Source organism: Castor canadensis, chromosome 6, assembly GCF_047511655.1.
Source record: "Castor canadensis chromosome 6, mCasCan1.hap1v2, whole genome shotgun sequence".
In the NCBI taxonomy this organism is placed as follows: Eukaryota; Metazoa; Chordata; class Mammalia; order Rodentia; family Castoridae; genus Castor; species Castor canadensis.
In genome coordinates this window covers 146,268,931-146,288,602 of record NC_133391.1, presented here as the reverse complement: position 1 = coordinate 146,288,602, position 19,672 = coordinate 146,268,931, and the positions used below count along the sequence as shown (strand labels likewise).

Sequence of the window (19,672 nt, the reverse complement as noted above, 5' to 3'; positions counted from 1 at the left end):
TGGTTTCAGGCATCCACTATGGGTCTTTAAATGTACCTTTCAGGGATACCAGGGAACCCCTGCATTAGATCCAGGATCCAGGTGGGAGGATTAAAGAAATCAGGACATCAGGTCAAGGAAGACCTTTGTGGGAATGCTACAAAGCTATATTGGGAAGAGAAGATGGAATTTTTTTAAAAGTTCAGTATTCAGTGAAACCAGAGGACAGAGCTGAGCCATAAGCCATGCAGCATGGGTTGTGCAAAGAATTAAAGTGAGGTGCCCAGGAAGCTTAAATTACTCTCAGTAGCTTCCTCAGGATATTAGTTTAAGCAAGCAGAGAGCAAAGGTTAGGAAGGGTGTGCCAACAAATTTATGGTAGCTGGTGTGGTGGCACATACCTGTAATCCCAGCACTTGAGAGGCAGAGGCAGGAAGATTGCAAATTTGAGGCCAGCCTGAGTTACATAGTGAGCTCGAAGCCATCCTGGGCTACATAGAGACATCCTGTGTCAAAAATAAACAAAACAGAATGAAGCAAAAACAAAAGCTTATGGCAGAAATAGCTGAAATCCAATAATACAGACGGTTGTGAATCATTCTCATAAGTGCAAGCCACCCGTGACTCTTCTGGAAATGTTATGACTCTGACATTTCTTCAATATCTACATCTAAGCCTCTCATTCTGAGAAACCAAACTAATGGTCCACACTAACTAGAATAAGATAAAGGAAAGAGCAATAGATAAATGCTAACATTTGTTAAGTTCTTACTGTGTACATGCCAGACATTATCCTAAGGACTTTTAAATCACAGTAAACCTTCACAAAAACTCTGTGCTGCAAATTCTATTATTATCCTCATTTAACAGGTGAGGAGACTGAGATAAACACAGGTAAGATGATTGACTCCATGTCTCCATACTAAAGAAAAGCAGGGGTTTGGACTGAGTGTGCCTGTACAGTCAAATAGTTGAAGATTCACCAATAGAACAGAGAGATCCTTGTGAAAACCAAGGGCAGACATGGCAAGAAGAGTAGCCTTCAGTTCAGTATATGAAGAAAGAGCCTAATGCTTCAAACTGCTCATCAAGGAACAGACTTTTGAGGCAATAAGCTTTTTGTCCAAGAAACTCAAGAGCAGAAGCTTTGAATGCTTGTGGAAGACTGAGGGAAAGTCTTCAAGAGTCTGTGGTACTGGTTATCAAACTTATCAAATAGCTAAGCAAGTGCTTCCCAAAGTGGGTTCCATGGAATGCTCACCATCTATGTTTCACATAACAAGGAGTCTGTGGTCAAATAACTGTGGACAGTCCTATATAACTACCTTTCCCGCTCCCTCTGGGATTAACAAGCATATTGATGTATTTAGACACCAAGATGCTCTACAATAAGGAAACCTTTTGGTACTCTGACCCAGCATTTTTTAAACTATTTGAACTTGGAAAGTTTTTATTTATTTTATCCTTAACAAGGTACACATTAACAGCTCATAGGACAAGTTTTCTGCACAATAAATTTTAGAAAATGCTATGTTGGATGATTTTAAGGAATCCTTTCAAATCAAAGATTGTGTAACAACTAGGAAAAACCAGAAGAGAGCATTATTTACTTGTTATAATGTGAAGGGAATCTTGATTAGTTCTTCTTGTATGGGAGTCCTGGATATAGAATGGCATCTGACTCAGATTTGGCATGTACTGTGCCCCTTAAAAATCAATCTTTTATATAAAGCAATCATTATAATAAGGTAAGCCTAAGACACAGATTCCAGGACAGCCCCAAATACCAATTGTAGAAAACAGGCTTTACTAAACCTAATCATTATTACAGACCTCAGTTCTTTAATTTAATGAGGAAATAATGTCCTGGTTTCTAAACTTATTTTCCTAATAATATAATGCTATTTTGGTTTAATGACTATTAATTTTTAGTACCATATCATACTTTTTTCCATTCTCCAAAATTATTTGTCAATACCCAATTTGCACAAGTCAGGTTTGTATTTACATGCTATTCATTGTAAATGTGGTATTATGCAAGTTCTCGTGAGCATAATTACAAGACTCATTTTCTTTCTACAGTTTTACCAAAGCTAAGCATGACAGGTGCAAACACTCATTATCAAACTACTATGAGATTAGTGCACATATGAATAGCTTAATTCAACTGGGTTTCTTTGCAAAGAAAGAGAAAAATATTTAGTTTTCCTGGCTATTTCAAAATACTAGTATGAAAAATTACTCAAATATATATTTATACTCAAAATCCAAAAATTCTGTTTAAAACATATTATATAGTTTAAAGTACTATGTGGATGTTAGTTTTATTTTATAGGGTAGATTCAAATTAACCAAAGGAATTTATTCCTGTATGTCATTTAGCTAGAAAAGTTTAATGTTACAAAAAAACATCTTTCCAGGAGCAACTCAACTTATCTTTTTTCTGTATAGAATACAAATTTATTGGGGACTCATGGGCAAGGATGGCAGAGTAGACGTTTTCTCCATCTGAACTCCATAAATGAGAAGTCAGAGTAACAAAGGAGGGACTCTCTTTGGCAGAAAGAAAGAGCACTGGCAGCCATGAAAGAAAGAAAGGACAGCTAAAAAGCCCAGAGAAATGGAGAGGCAACAGAATAAATTAGGAAACAGTTCGCGCAGCTATAGTCCCAGATCCCCCAGGGGGAGGGTCTACCACAAAGTAAGCCAGAGGGCCTCGACAGACCTGGCTGTGGGACAAAAAACACACCTTCTGCAAACCTTAAGTGTGTGGGGAATTGATGGGACAGAGATTCATGCAGCATGACAGGCAAGCACTGGACAAGAAACAGAATAATTGCAGCTCAAGGAGTGTTTGGACACCAGGAAACAATGATAGGGAGAAAGCCATGGGGAAAGAAGGGGCCTGACGTGAACCCACCAAGAAGTTTAAGCAGCTAGTAGCTTGGGTAGTGAAGGGCACAGTGGTTAGTGGCCCTGCCCTCCATGACTAGAGCAAGCCTCATTGACTGATGACCACAGAAGCAGAACACCAAGTCTCTGGCAGGCAGAATGCTCTGCATCCAAGAGCTGTGGATGTTTGCTACCAGGTGGAGCTGAGAACTCTGAGCACAGGATCCAAGTGATCATGTGATCACATGATATCCCCTTGCCTCTTACCTCCCACAGGGTGATGAACTACTGGGCAGAATCTAAAGAACTCAGGCCTGCAGGAATAGCACCTGAGTTCCTCATTTCTCTACCATCAGTGCCAAACTCAATACTCTCTTTCTCTAACCCCATTACCAGACACATTTGGATGACACCCCTAGTCTTGCAGGTATGCTGCCCCCTGGGGGCACAATCTGGGGGCCCATAGAGCAAGGGGGACCTATCTTGACCACAGAGTACAAAACTTCACGCGGCCAGCAGCAGCTTCCACTACACAAAGAAGGAAAGCTTCTAAGGTGAAAGAAACACAGAAATGACAACTGACCCTTGGCTGGCTCTGCCATCAAACCCCGTATAAGACCAATCCACACACAAGGAACTACAAAAAACTCCAGCTACTTTTCCTCTGTCTATATGGTGCTGGCAATCAGGTCATGTACTCTAAGCTTGTAGGCAAAAGATTGGCTACTGAGTTACCCCACGGTCCAGTGGTGAGAAACTACACCATAATTCTGCTACTACACAGTCCTACCTGAACACTGACTCAGCTGAAAGACTAAAGGAGATTAAGGCCTCAAAAAACAAAAAACTCTTTATCTGATCTGCATTTTTGTCAAAGTAGCAGGATACAAAAAGTCAGTAGCTTTTCCATATACCAATAATGAACAGACTGAGAAAGAAATCAGGAAAACAATTCCATTCACAAAATACCTGGGAGTAAACTTAACTAAGGAGGTGAAAGACCATTACAATGCAAACTATAAAAACTTGGAGAAACTAAAGAAGACGTAGAAGATGGAAAGACTCCCATGTTCTGGATTGGCACAATTAACGTTGTGAATATTGTAAGGAAATATAGGCCCCAAAAATGACCATGTGGAGAGGAGTGATCTGGCCAAGAGATTCTTTATTGCTGGGTGGGAGAGGGAGAGAGCCAAGAGAGCCAAGAGAGAGAAGCAGGAAGGGCAAGGGCTTAAATACCCCTCAGTGGGACTCAGCATGATCTGATTGGTTAGGAGCTTATGGTTCATGCTGATTGGAGGTTGGGGCAGGAGGAGGATTCAAGCTAGACTTGAGGCAGGACCGTGACCTTGGAAAACAGAAGCTTAAGGGTGCAGTAAGAACTGAAACCTATCGGCGCCATTATTGCCAACATTCCTCCCTTTTTTGTTTGTTAAGGAAGGGGGGTGTTGTGTTCGCTCTGGCTTCTTCGAGCTGGCAAGGGGCGGCGTAGGGGAAGGGAGGGTTAGTTGGCAAACAGTGTTGGGGTGCTGAGCCTCATGATGGCGTACACCCAGGCTCTGAAAATGAAGATTTCCTCTTCCCTGAAGTTGATGAAGGTCCCTTGTAGCCATAGGTCATAAAGAGTCTCAAGCCAATCCTCTGACCTCCGCATGGTGGGTATCAGCCAACTATCCTGGCATTTTGGAGAGGTTGGTATCCCTGGAGGTACAACTGGTTACATTTTTGGTTAGCACTAGCAGACATGTAGTATGATACAGGGAGGAAGCTTAAGAATAGGAGAGCAAGAACACAGGCATCAGGATGGGCATTGGCCAGGAGAACCACTGTGAAATGTTGTTCCCTAGACAATTTCAAGAGTCCTCCAACTACAGGGAGAGAAATGGGTGGCCATACATTATCTAAGACCCAAATAGGAATATTAAGAGGAGTATAAAAAAGGTGTCTGTTCAGGGACTACATACCTAGGGATCTAAATTCTGCAAAATCCTATAACTGCCAGGAAAGCTGTAAGCTGTCTTATGGTATGGGGGGTTGGGAAACGGAAGATTGGGTTGATGCATTTATGACTCAGGGAGTGAGTCTGTCCCTTTAAGGCCACACCTAGGTAGGTGACCTGTAGGAGGCAGGGGCTGTCAGGATTTAAATGTAACACTCTTGGATAAAAGAGAGCTTTAGCTCACTATTTTATATAAATTGACACTTTTAACCTTTTAAATGTCTGTACCATACTTAGATAAAGTATAACATAACACTGTTACAAGGTGGTCATTTAAGACACATAAGCAAATATGTAAATGAACTCTGATTTAGTAGTACTTGAAGCTTGACAAGATCAGCAGAAAACACAAATAATTTCTTTGATAAAATCTTTCTCTGTAATGGTTTTTTGTAAATGTTACTCAGAGCAGAACAATATTAAGATAACCTTGTTATTTTATAGACATAGAGGATTTGATTTTAGTTTGACATGACCCTAAAAATCTTTTAGGCAACTCTTAGATTATATTCAACTTTAACTTTATCACACACTGAAGCTTTCATTATACACTTTTCAAACTTACTCAGACCTTCATACAACATACTAGACCCTTGGATGGTTTGTCCTTATCCTTCCTATTTGAAACAATCTTTAGGACAAACCCTTCTTTCCAAAATCCCTTCTCATCCAAAAAACCATTCCTTTTTCCTTTAACTTCTCAAAAATACATTTATTACCTATCTATATCCTTTCCAGTTGTTTACTTTGTAACTTGTATTTTAAAATTAACCTTTATAAGAATTTTAAATGTATTATAGGGGCTGGAGCAACTAATTAGTAGCCCTTGTTGTTTTTAGGAATAGGCATAAGGCCTCATCCTCCCTCAGGCTTGAGGGGATATTGTTTTAGGTGTGGAAACCGTGAGGGATTTTTGAGTTTTATTTGAATAGGGAGGGCCATCCTGGCTCCCCCTACACTCATCTCATCAGTCCACACTGTGGAATCTCTTTGTTCCTGAAGGAGGGGGCAGCAGAGATAGCTGCCTGGGGGGAGGACAATTTGAGCTTTTAATTGAGATAGTAAATCCTGTCCCATAGGGACACTGGAGTTTCAGGTACTATGGGGAAAGAGTGACAGAGGAGGAGGTCTCCCAAGAGCAGGCCAGAGGCCAGGTAAACTAGTGCTGTAGGGGCTGGCCAGGTTTGCCCTGAACAATAACTTTTATCATTGGACCAGGGACCAGGAGAGAAAGGTAAAACAGAGAAACAGGCTCCACTGTCTAGGAGGAAAATGGCCTTTTGTTTTTCTGCCATTATGGCTCCTCAACATTGATGCCAAGAAGTGGAGTGTGGACAGGAGGCTTGGACCCATCAATACCTAGAAGGTGGCACCTCATCTTCCATCTGGTGACGGGGGCACTTAGACCTCCAGTGGTTACCCTTGCAGAGGGCAGGGTCCCAGTTGGGGGTGGGGCTGTCTCCTGGGCTGTCCCCCCTTAAGCATTCTCTGCAGAAGCGCCCCTCCTGCCCACCACGGTAGCAAGTTCAGGATACAGACCCCAGTTGGGTGGGGCCCTATCTGAGAGCAGCAGTGAGGCCATGGTGTCTCTTATCTTTTTCTCTCCTGTTAGTAAGGTCCAGGACATACAGACATAGCCATAAATACAGACATGGCTAGCTGTGTTACTTGGTTCAATGACTTTTCTCTTCAGCCACAGTCTGAGTTTTTATGAATATCTGGGGCTGACTGCTAGAAATTTATCTGTGAGGAGAACCTCTCTCACCTGTGACTCTGAGTCCACCGTGGTATGCTTTCTGATAGCATCCTTAAGATGCTGTAGAAAGGTAAGAGGATTTTTTTTTAAGTTGTTGCTGTAAAGTAAAGTTGTTATTTTACATTGACACCTGACATTCTGGAGAGCAAGTCTCTGAACTGTTCTGGGCCTCAGTTTCCTCACTTGAAGAATGAGGGATCTGGTCTAGGTTAAACTATATTTTTCTACTATGAGATGGATGAAGTGACATTAATGCCACTTATCTTCTTTACCATTTTTTTTTTTTTTTGGTAATGCTGGGGAGTTGAACCCAGGGCTTTGCACATGCTGGGCAGACATTCTCCCACTGAGCTACTTCCACAGCCCCAAATATTATTATTATTATTATTTTTTACTTTGGCTGTACTGGGCTTGGAACTCAGGACTTTAGGCTTGCAAAGTGGCACTCTACTGCTTGAGCCATATAATCATTTCCAACCTGAATGGCCTGGGCCAGAATCCACTGCTTTTCTAATGAGAGAAATTTGTATAGGGGACCTCAGTTTACTTTTACTTTTATAGAAAAGGTCTAATTGGAGTATGTATTGTAATTTAAGGAACCCTGTGAAGGCCACTTCTCTTGGTCACCCAAGGCATAATGAAGCCGACCTCAGTACAAAGCTTCCAACATCTACCAGCCAAAGACTGGAATATGCAGGTCCCATCTAGAAAGAACAAAATGTTAGGATCCTGTCTTTTAGCTAACAGCAGGCAGCCTCTTTAATAAAGGCTACATTTTTAACAAAGAAATCATTTGTAAAGTTAGAGAAGGGCATTCAGAGGGCATTTCAGGCCAATAACAGTGTCATACAGGACAACTAGTGTTAATATTTGGAGGGAAAAATTTATGCTGAGGCCAAAGGTATAGAAAATTCTAAATGAGAAGTTTAGAGACCACAGTAATGTCTGTTTTGTTATTTCTGGAACTATAACCTTGAGCTAACAATTGGCTTACAAGGGCTGGGTCTGATGCCCTGAGGTGTGAGGTGAGGCTAGGAGCAGGACTTGTGCAAGGCACCACTCCCTCCACACATACCTGGGACAAATGACCTTGACTGCCTAGGCCTGATCCTGCAGGCCGTTGTTCCTCCTCCCTTCCTGTGTACTCTGCATGCGTTTATTCTAGGGGAAGCGGCAGCAGGCTGCAGCCATCACCACGTGTGGCTGGTGGCCCAGGATGTACTGGGTCCTCTCTATGGGTTTTCTTAGCTATGGCAGGAGTTTTTGCTGTGTCCAGAAGCCGGCATCCTGTGCACAGGTGCGCCTGTTTGCTTTCCCTCCTCCCCTTGTGGGGGGTGGAGTTAGAGCATAAGCTTGGCAGCTGCAGGTTTTTGTAAGCACTTTTGTAAAGCAGTTGACTTAAAATTATTTTAGACTGAGAGGCCTGGCAAACTAGTTGGAATAACTTAAGTCATAAGGTACCATGCTACAGGTTTTTCATGGGAGGCAGGGTCCCAGTAAGCCCAGGGAAGGGAAGGCAGACAGAGACAAATGACACGTGGGAGGAGACAGATATGGTAAGCAGTGCAAGAAGTCTGTTTATATGGGGAAGGAGGAGGTTTGGAGAGGAATTGGCTGATTTAGAAACTGGTTTACAGGCTGATAGAATCTGTGCAGGGGAACAGAAAGTACAGAGGGAGGGTTTGAAGTCAGAGAGCCAGATTTAGACGGAGGTATGAAAAGGCTTGGACATAATGGAATCTCTCCCCATCATCCCAATCGCTCACAATAGTTATATGTCCCATAAAAGGTTGGGATTTAAAGACCCAAAAAGGGGCCAGTGATTTTGGTTGTCTAAAGGATAAGTGGGCCAGATTTGAGTGCAAAAGTGTATTAAATTTTTTGGTTTTATGTCTGGGGTCAAACCCAAGGTGTCTATATTATTGAGGAGGCATCTCAATGGGGAGTCATATGGCAGAGAAGATGTAGAGGCACCCATTATGAGGGACCTGGTCCCGGAATGGGAGAGGAGGATATTATGTACTGTGGAGCATCCTCACGCAGCACAAATATCCGAGAAAATGCAAAGTGTACGAGAATCAGTCGTCACTGAGTTCAGGTGGTTTGCAGGCCAGAGGCTGGCGGCTTGGATTACCTAGGCCTAGGTTTTGTAGAGTCCCGGACCCTGTAAAATCCAAGCCCTGCAGAGAAGGGGATCCCTCTACCGTCTGAGCTGCCCAGAGATAGCCCAAAGCAGGGGAAGTGTTCTAAAACCCCAGAGACACCAAAGGGAGAGACCACAAAGGGAGCCCAAGAAGGGTATGTGGACTTACCAAAGAATGTCCGGTGTTGGATGCAAGTGAGGGCAATCAGGAGGATGAGTCCTGGCCAGTCACGTCTTCAGGGTGGTCGTGGGATGAGTAAGTCAGAATCAGGGTCCCACCAGGATTAGTGGGGAGCCCCGATCTGAGTCACGGCACCAAAATGTAAGGAAATATAGGCCCCCAAAATGACCACGTGGAGAGGAGTGATCTGGCCAAGAGATTCTTTATTGCTGGGTGGGAGAGGGAGAGAGCCAAGAGAGAGAAGCAGGAAGGGCAAGGGCTTAAATACCCCTCAGTGGGACTCAGCATGATCTGATTGGTTAGGAGCTTATGGTTCATGCTGATTGGAGGTTGGGGCAGAAGGAGGATTCAAGCTAGACTTGAGGCAGGACCGTGACCCTGGAAAACAGAAGCTTAAGGGTGCAGTAAGAACTGAAACCTATCAGCACCATTATTGCCAACAAATATGGCTATACTACCTAAAGCAATCTACAGATTCAATGCAATCCCAATCAAAATCCCAATGTAATTCTCAGATAGAAAAATCAACCCAAAAATTCATATGGAAGTATTAAAGACCCTGAATAGGAAAAGTAATCCTGAGCAAAAAGAGCAATGCTGAAAGCATCACAGTACCTGACTTCAAATTATACTACTAAACTATAGTAACAAAAGCAGCAGAGAACAATGGAACAGAATAGAACACCCAGAAATGAAACCACACAGCTTCAGCCATCTGATTTTCAACAAAGGCAACAAAAGCATATGTTAGAGAAAAGACAGTCTTTCTACAAATGGTGTTGGGAAAACTGGATGTTCACTTGTAGAAGACTGAATCTAGATCCCTATTACTCTGTATAAAAATCAAGACCTAAAACTTTGAAATACTACAAGAAAACATAGGGAAAATGCTTGAAGATACAGCCATAGCCTCAATTTTCTGAATAGAATTCCCAATTACTTAGGAAATATGAACAAGAATTGACAAATAGGATTGTGTCAAATTAAAAAGCTTCTGCACATCAATAGAAACAATTACCAAAATGAAGGGAAAAAAACCTACAGAATGGAGGTCTTCATCAAACAAAGATTAATATGCAGAATATATAAAAAGCTCAAAAAATGCCAAAAGAACAAATAATACAATTAATAGATAGGCAAACAAATCAAACAGAGAGTTCTAAAAAGAAAACATACAAATGGCTAGTAATAAGAATGTTCAACATCATTAACTATAAAGGGAAATCAAATCAAAACAGCACAAAATTACATCACATCCCCAGTCAGAATAGCAATCATCAAGATAATAAACAAAAGATGCTGGTGAGAATCGGGGCCAGGGCAGGGAGACAGGAACCTACATACACTGTTGACTGGAATGTAAATTAATGCAGCCACTGTGGAAGTCAGTATGGTGGTTCCTCAAGAAACTAAAACTAGAACTATCGTATGATCCTGCTATACCACTCTTGGCATATACCAACATAAAATAAAGATAACTGCACATGTTTATATCAGCACTACTCACAATAGCCATGCTATGGAATCAGCCTCGATGCCCAACAACCAATGAATGAGTAGAGAAAATGTGTTGCATATACACAAAGGAGTATTATTCAACCACAAAGAAGAATGACATTATGTCATTTGCAGGGAAATGGGTAGAACTGGAGATCATCATGTTGAGTGAAATAATCCAGGCTCAGAAAGACTTATATTCTTGCTCATTTGCAGCATCTAGACCTAATAAAATAATAACAAAAATAATAATATGACATGATTATAAAAGGGAGGGGGAGAGGGTAACAGAGGGTGATGAGGGTAAATATGATTAAAGTACTTTATAAAAATGTATGAAAAAGGCATAATTAAATCTGCTAAAGACTGTTAAAAAGGGAGGAGGAAGAGGAAGAGTTAAACAGTAAGATGGATGGCATGAATACATACATACATCTGTACATACATTATATGCATGTATGAAACATCACAATGAAACCACTTTGTACAACCAATTTATGCTAACAATTTTTTTAAAAACATAGATATTGCTGTTTTGTGGAACTACTGTGCAAAAACATTCATTTCTTTATTCTCACCTGTGACTACTGTAAGACTATTTTTAAGTGCTTCATGCAATGGATGAAATATAATTATTTGAAAAAATGTAGGGATCCTTTCATAAAATGTTCCTGGGTTAGGTTTATCTAAAGGCTTTGAACTAGATCAGTTTTGTTCTTTTTTAAGCAATGCTTTCTGCAAATAAATGGAAATTATTAAATATATCTGTAGAAAAGTTTCAATATACTGGCTTAAGCATCCCCCACCAAAAAAGGAAAGCTAGAGGTCATTTTTATACTACCACAAAGCACAGATATACCACATGATCTAATCCCTAGTGAGAGAATGGGTTGGAAAACTCAAGGTACATTTGTAGCACTGATAATGTGCATGCATTTCAGCACATGTGTACCACAAAGAGAAAAGACCTGTGATAGGGAGTCATCACACGTGAATAACTGAGGCTTGTATTGCTACCAACTTCTCTGTGCTGCTCCGTTTCCCTCATGGTTCCTCCTGGCAACCCTAGTAGAGGAGTATAGCTGTGAGCACTGGATGAGTTATTTCCGTACTGCACACATTGGATAAGAGAGAAACTGCACAAAGAGAAGTATTCATTATCACTTCATGTTATTGTTTGTCATGCCTCCACTAGTGTATGTTATCCTAGAGGACCAGACACTAGTCCTTTTGTTGTTATTGCTTTCATTGCTGCTTTTGTATTTCTGTGTAAAGATTTTGTTATCTCCCAAATCAAGTAATGTGTTGACTATAACAAAGAGGATATTTCAGTGTTCATTAGCATATTGGTTGATTGACTCTAGAACATGGTAAAAATTCCTAGTATCAAAATAATGCATTACTTCAAGCACCATGCAGACTGAAACTTTTCATCACAATATCAAGAGGCATAAAAATTTCATCTTGTTAAATGGAATCATAATAAGTACAGAGTGCAAAATTAGTAGTTACATTTAATTTTTATGAAAATTTTAGATATACACATATAAGGTTCTTTCTTAATCCCAGACAATAAATTTCAACCTATATATTTTTAAATAATGCTTAAAGAGTCTTACATGAGAGTTATAAACAGATCAGTCTGTTCTTTTGTGGGTATTGATATTCATATTTCCTATTAAAGGCAGAACTGAACCGTTTCCAAGACACCAAGAGAGTCCTTCAAGATTATTACAGGGCAATGGAAGGCAAAATCCCAGTAGAAGACAATAAGAGATTTACTCGAATCCCATTGGTTCAGCTGGATGGCAAAGAAATTTCAGAAAGCCAGCATAGGTAAGGCAGGTCATAGTGTTACCTTGCACTTGTTGGAACATAACTCTTTGTGAAAATGTCACACTACTTTTTGCGAAAATCCCCAAAGGCTCTTAAAACTGAACTTTTTTTCCTCTGACTTTGGTGTGTCATTGACTTAATATTACTAATATGCATTATTTATCCTGTTAATAGGGACATTTATTCCTTTTTCTGCAGAGTTATAGTGTGGATATTAAGAAAGCCCTCCACAAGACTCTGCTGGGATTATTATGGAATATATTATGTACCTAAATTCTGAAGTCTAAAACACTTTTGACCCCAAAGACCTGCAGTAAGGAACTATGAACCTCTAGCACTTTAATGAAAGGAACTCAACTCACTCGCTCTCTCTGTCTTTCTCTCTCTCTCTCATTATTGGAATTGAGAAACAGTAAGGACTCATTCATATGTGATTATGACCTCATAAGAGGAAAAGAGGTATTAATAGTTTGACATCAGATTCCTGCTGGCAAGAAAGTAAACTTGGTGGTAGGATGAAAGAAAAATTATATTTTTAGTCAAACAAACAAATCTTATACAATATATAAACATTTGTTTTTATAGACCCAATGGGTAGGATCAGTAGAAGGACAAAATCCCAAAGTCTAAGAGGCTATGAACAGAGAGAAAAATGTCATCAAGAAATGGGACATGAGAATGGGGGTAATTCAATTCCTATGATGTGCTTTCCAACCAGGAAACACTAAAAGGGAGCTGTTTCTACTTACTTTTGTATTAATTACAGCAATTAAGAACAGAATTTAAAATCATTCAGAAGTAAATATGTTAACTAAAAATAAATTAATATGAGGATAAGTTTAAAAAAGTATTCTCTGTTTCTGAGGAGATGAGCTATGTATTTTACACTGAAAGTAGTATACTTTTTCTTACAAACCTGCTCAGTGAGTGCAAGTGGTAGGAGTAGGCATAGCAAAATGTACAGTAGTGATTTGAAGACAGATCTGGTATCAATCCTGGATCTGTCACTTTCTAATTATAAGTAGGTTCAGACAATTTATTTCTCTGGTCAAGTCACTGCAGTTGTCTTTAAGCCTTGGCTTTCTTGTCTGTAAGACATAATTATGAGGATTACAGAAAATAAATCTATAAATCTATAAAGCATTTAAGATTCTCATGTCTGAGAATCAGAAGACTAGTCCTAGTAACTCTCAAAAAATGCTGGTTATTATTGTTGTTGGATAATATATACATTCTTGCTTATATGCACCTTTTCAGTTGTGTCTATTTATGTTCTTGCTGTATTTATTTTACCCTCCCTTGTTCCAAAAAGGATTTGAGATCATCTGAACACAATAGTGTTAGGCAGTGATCCAAGGTCAACTTCTCTCTATAGACTTCTAGATGATACACCTACTGCCATCATATCCATGCCATGTCCACATGTACACAATAATACACAAGAGGGAAAGTATGAATTCTCTTCTTGTTACAAATCAAAGAGAAATGTTCAACAAGGTGCTGTCTACACATGTACAAATATGGAATTTTGAAACCTGTCAAAATCATTTTAAGAAGGGGAAGCAGAAAAAGAATAATGGAGGGGATGAACCAAACTGGGTGTATTGCATGCATATATGGAAATGTCACAAAGAAACCTCTTGTACAACTATTATATACTAGTACAAATGTTTTTAAAAATTCCAGAGGAAGTATGAACCCTCAAAACTATCAAAAGAGGCCAAATTGCAATGTCTAGTGTGGCAGTACATTCTGTTCTTAGCACAAAGTAACAAGTTAGACATAATAGGGAAGCTTATAAACTCTGGTTAGCAAAATACAACTGGCAAAAGAACAACCAGTTCTTATTTTTGCAGAGCAACTCTGCACCAATCTCAACCTCAAATCATTGCTGTGGCTATCTGCTGGAAGCATCAGTCTACCAACCAACCAATTAACCACAGTTTCCATAACATATAGAGAGAGCCAAGCACAGCTTTTTTACATAGTTTTCCTACTTTATTCCTCTCAACAATTTTATAGCAATAATACTAGTACTAAGTAACAATATTTATAATATAGTAGTATTAGTTGATAATGATCAATAATTTTTTATTTGCAATATTCCATTTTTTGGGGTACAAGAAAGTCAAGAGGCATACCTAAGTTCTTATCTACTAATAGTGATAGAGCTGCCTAGACAGTTTTTCCAGTAAATAAATTGTAAACCCAAATTCTTTTCCAAATGATATGCTATCACAGCTGTCCTTCAAAGTAAGGTGTTGGGAAATGTGTCTTATACCATCTAGAAATGATTGCACAGGCTTTACCTTAGTTCACTGGACACATGATCACAGCTGAGATGGAGTAACTATGACTTGGCATTATTTAATTACTAAATGTAACTTAACTTATGGGTAGATGAATGCTGGATCCTCAGTACATTGCCTTCATAAGCAGGCATGGTAGACTGTGAGAATGTCAAGCACTGTAAGAATAAGAATGCCAAGTTCAAGAAATCTTGTCTGATGCTTCAAAACAAGACCAAGCTAATTGTTCACTGGAGTTTACAAACATCTTCCTCAATCACTGTTTTGTTCTTCAGCAATTGAAGTCTACAAAATGAATACAGGTTCTATTATTGATCTTGACTCTCTTCTTAAAGTTCCAGCAAAGGCATCTTTGGAACTATGCTTTTCACATTCCTTCCCCAAGTTTAAGGCCTTTTACACTTTCTGTCACCAAATAATCATTCCAACCACAACAGATATTCTACTTTGTGGATCTCCTTCAGTGAACCTGTGAGATTCTGGGATCCTTTAAGTATAACACAATGCCAGGGACTTCTTTAAAATTTCTACATGGGATCACAAATTTGGTGGAGGGGTGGCTGAACACAACACTTGACAAACACCACAGCCACCAACAAAACTTTGCTGCCTCTATCCAGTAGTTCTGTTCAGATCTCACATTGACCATTTCTTCCTGCGTAACTATCTACTCCAGTATGCCAGATGATATTAGTCATCTTAAAGAAGCCATACAAGTTCTATTTGATTTACTTTTTCATGACTGATTTATCCTTCATCAGAAGTGTGTACCCTAAACAAATTTCAAAAGTACATTTCTTCATTTCTTTCTCTTCATAATGACTGAGAATTAATCTGGAAAATGATGCTTTGTTGATGTTTGTTTTGACTTTCCTCTTATTTATAAGACTTTCTAGGCCACAGAAACTTGAAAACAGTGATTTATAATCTATTCCCCTTAAAAATAATTCTTCCAGGAAAAATTGAAAATGGAAATTAAAACAAGACAATGAAACTCATCAAGTAACATGGCTACAAAAATAAAATTTTTAAATAAAATCTTTGTGTTTCTTTGGTTCATTTTCCAAAGAATTCCTCTAGTTCCTCGAATATCAATTTCTCCGGAAGCAGCTACACCGAAACCAAAAGTAAAAGCAATTCTGAAGGGCAAGATTGATTACTCACTAGAAAATGTGGAGTCAAACTTTGAGGCAGATGAGAAGTTGGTAATGGACACGTGGCAGCAGGCTTCGTTAGCAGTCTCTCACATGGTAAGCAGTGCTTATTTTTACATTTCTGTTCAGTAATACCTGTGCATCAATAAAGTGCCAAAGTTGTTAATATCTCATAAATAGAAAAATTATATGATGTTCTCTAGCATTGTATGAATGTATGCCTTCAAAGAGTTTTGTTTTGCTTCTGAAAGAAATAGGAAGTGAAATGATTCAGTCAACTGAGATCTTGAAGGAAGAGAACCAGCACCAAATTATTTTCTGTGCTGGGCCAAGGTTCCAAGTGCAGTGGTCTAGTGGATAAGTTAACACAGAAGTGATTGTAAACTCCTCTCATTATCTAGCATCTTCAAAAAAACATTTTGGTGTGGATGTTGACATACATGTGGACAATGCATGTGATATAATTTTCTGGGTTCATGGACCAACAAAGTACCCATGGCATCTTGTACCGGGAGAAGTGGAACCAGGTCTGCACCAGCCAAGTCCTTTTTTTGCCCCTTACCATTGTTTACTCCCATTGTCTCCATCAAAAGGAACCACCATTCTGCCTTGAAGAGTTTTATCACCCAAGTCTGCATTTCCAAAGAGTATCATAGGTTTTGCTTGCCTTTGAGTTTTGCATAAATGGATTCATACTTTTTGAAAACCTTGTTGTGCTTTCATTTGTAGAACACCATTAGTGAAATTCATCCCATATTGCTAAATGTAGTGGTGGTCTGTTCTTTTTGTTGCTGTGTGGTGTTCATAACATGACTGCTTCATAGTACATTTAACTAGAATGCTACTGATAGACTATTGGGTTTCTATTTAAAGGTCATTGTGGACACTGATACTGTGAACATTCTTACACATGTCTGCTGGTTTACATGTGCTACATAATTATTAGTTTTGGATCAAGGTATATGTGCTATCTTCTTTATCAGTAGACAGGAGTACACAAAGCACTTAAGCTTTCATAGGGACGTAGAGATATACACAGATACATGGACATACCTATACCTTTCATTGCTTAGTGTAAATGTAAAATTATTTATATGTAAAATATATATTATTTATTATATGTAATTCCAAAATGTATATAAATAAATAATATATACATATATATCATTATTCAGATCTTCTTTGTCTTCATTACATTTTTTCTTCTTCTTTGAATTATCACAGAAGTTCTGATAAAATCATCCCTCATGAGAGTGAATTTCCTCATTTCTAATAGTAGTCTGGTCAATTTTTGCCTTACATATTTTTGCCTTGCAAATATATTTGTGACAATAAAATTGGGCTTATGCAAATTTTAAATTATTAAATCTTTCTGGTGAATTGAATATTTTCTTACCATGAGATAGTCTTTACTTATAATGCTTTTTTGGAAATTATACTTTGAGATATTTTGTACATGTCTTAATGCTTTTTTGGAAATTATACTTTGAGATATTTTGTACATGTCTTATCTTTTTGTCTCCTTTTATTTTCAAACTTTTTGTATCTTTCCTTTCTTACTTTTTTTCCTCTATAACTTTGAAACTCATTCAGTCTATTACTGTTTTCTCAGTGGTTACCATAGGAATTATACCATGAATTATTAACTCATTGATGTCTACTATTTAGTCAGTAATTAACTAAGATGGTGTAATTCCTAGAATGACCACTAAATGAATTATTATGTGTTATTTCTAAGTTGACATAGGGTGAAAATGAAATAATTTAAAATATTTAAAACAAAGAGAGAAAGGAGATCCCAAAGATATTTGGGACAATATAAAGTACATGTCAAGAAAGTTGATTTATATATCAAATATACCTATAACTATATTGAATTTAAAATGTAAAAATGATCCAGACACACAAAGTAATCATTAGATTATTATTTTATAAAAAGGCATATAATGCTTATAAGTATACAGAAATGATCTCTAATTACAGACCCAAAAGGAGAAGAATGTAACATGATTATTTCCAATAGCCACCATAGAATCCCAAACCCTGACCTAGAAGCCTAGAGGCTCAGCCCCCACATTCTTGCCAGTACCAACTCATCAAACCCTCTCAGTACACTCACTGGATAGTACTTGTTCTATTTTTCCATGGACAACTCCAATTGAAATACCATGGCTTATGCCATTTTTCCCTTCTAAAATTTTCTTCACCTTTTATTTGCTTAAATTCTGTACTTTATTTAAGTCTTTAGAACCAGTTCTTCTTACCTTGATTCTTAACCAGTCAATGTAGTCTCAGTCTTCTATGATCCTAAGCTCTTCTTGTCTTTGTAGCAATATTGTCTCTCCCACTCATTTAGACCTTAGTTATCCCAGGATATTCTTTACAATTTTTATCTTGTTAGTTGTTTTCCTGAATACTTATAGATTCCAAAGCAAAATTCATGTGCCACAACCTAGCACAATAGTGCTCAGCTCTTAATAGTCTTGAGATGCTGTTGTTGTTGCTTTATTCCCAATACTAATGCAGTAGTAATGGTGATGATAACAACAACAATGATTACCACAAAGACCACAAGACATATGAAGTACAGAGTATGGAAGGAAAACTAGAAATAGGTACTCTGGAAAAAATATGGATTATTCTTACTGTTAGTTGAGTTGCATAAACACGATCTATAAGTCTTACATAGCTCACATTAAAATTGCCTGAAGAAATGGGATGTCAAAATATTGCATTTTTAAAAAGAGAGTATCATACAGTCAAAGAGCACTGGCTACATCTCTTGATTACACCATATGTTTTTAGGAAAACCTCTTAACCTCTCTAAGTCTTCACTTTCTTCTCTGACACACAGATTTTCTTGAAAGGTTGAAAATATCCAACCAAATAATGTCCATGAGAATGTTGTAGAAACTATAAATATTTAAAAGTGTATCATTTTCTTTTGACCTTTCAAAAACCTAATACAAAGCATGAAAAGGAGAGTGGTTAGTAATTAATACTACTAATAATTATGCATCAATCCAGCCTTACTTTGTTTCTTATAGACTTTTATAACTCTGAAGTCATGTGATCAAATAAGCAGACAAAAAACCAAAATATATTCATGGTTTTAGCACGTAGAACTCTGGATGCTTAAACTTCTCCTTGGTAGAAAACAAACATTTATGGGAACTTTGAGTTCCAATTGAGTCAGGTATGATTCAATACATTGATGCAGATGGAAAGTATCAACTGAGATTAGTGCAATTGAAATAAGAACACTTTAATGCTTTTTCTACAAAGCATTTTACCAAGAGCTATTCATTTACTATGTTAATTTTTAGCAAAACTTTCTTCTAATTAGTAGGTATGCATGATTTCAAAGAAGTCACATTTAATGCCCATGGTGTCAAAGCATTATGTTTAAAATTCTCTCAAGACTTAGAAGCTTGATTGCTGAATGTATTGTAAATTGTGCTCATTTTTAAAAGAGAACCAGAGGTCTTTGGGGAAGAGGACCAGAAAAATTCATATTATTATCATTATTATCATCACCATAATCATCATCATCATCACAAGGTTGTTTACCAAAGAGATAAATCCAATTTTAAAGGAAATTGCTAACTTACCGTACTTTGCAAGAACAGATTTTAAAATGAATTGCTTGTAATTTAGGGAGGAATGTTAATTAGCCTGTTTTCAGCTTTACCAAGAACTTGAAAGTACAGTATATAGCATGAAATCCATTTTTATCAAAAGTACATGTGGGAAAAAAAATATCCAACAAAGCTAGAAACAACAACAGCAAGAACCCTCACTTGCTCTCTGAATCCCCTCAAGGTACTGTTGATATTTAAGAAGAAGTGGGGAGGTCATCCTGTGGAATCTGATTATAAAAGAAATACTGTCAATAAATATTTTCTGGGTACCCCATGTGAGCATAA

General features: G+C 38.2%; 1 protein-coding gene across 1 annotated transcript in view; it reads left to right on the top strand.

Moving 5' to 3' along the window:
• Spef2 (sperm flagellar 2) overlaps window positions 1–19,672 on the top strand; it is a 206,568-nt gene that overhangs the window by 143,793 nt on the left and 43,103 nt on the right. The window contains exons 25-26 of the mRNA XM_074077627.1: window positions 12,132–12,283; window positions 15,662–15,842. Coding sequence (XP_073933728.1) covers window positions 12,132–12,283; window positions 15,662–15,842 — 333 coding nt within the window. The remainder of the gene's footprint in view (window positions 1–12,131; window positions 12,284–15,661; window positions 15,843–19,672) is intronic.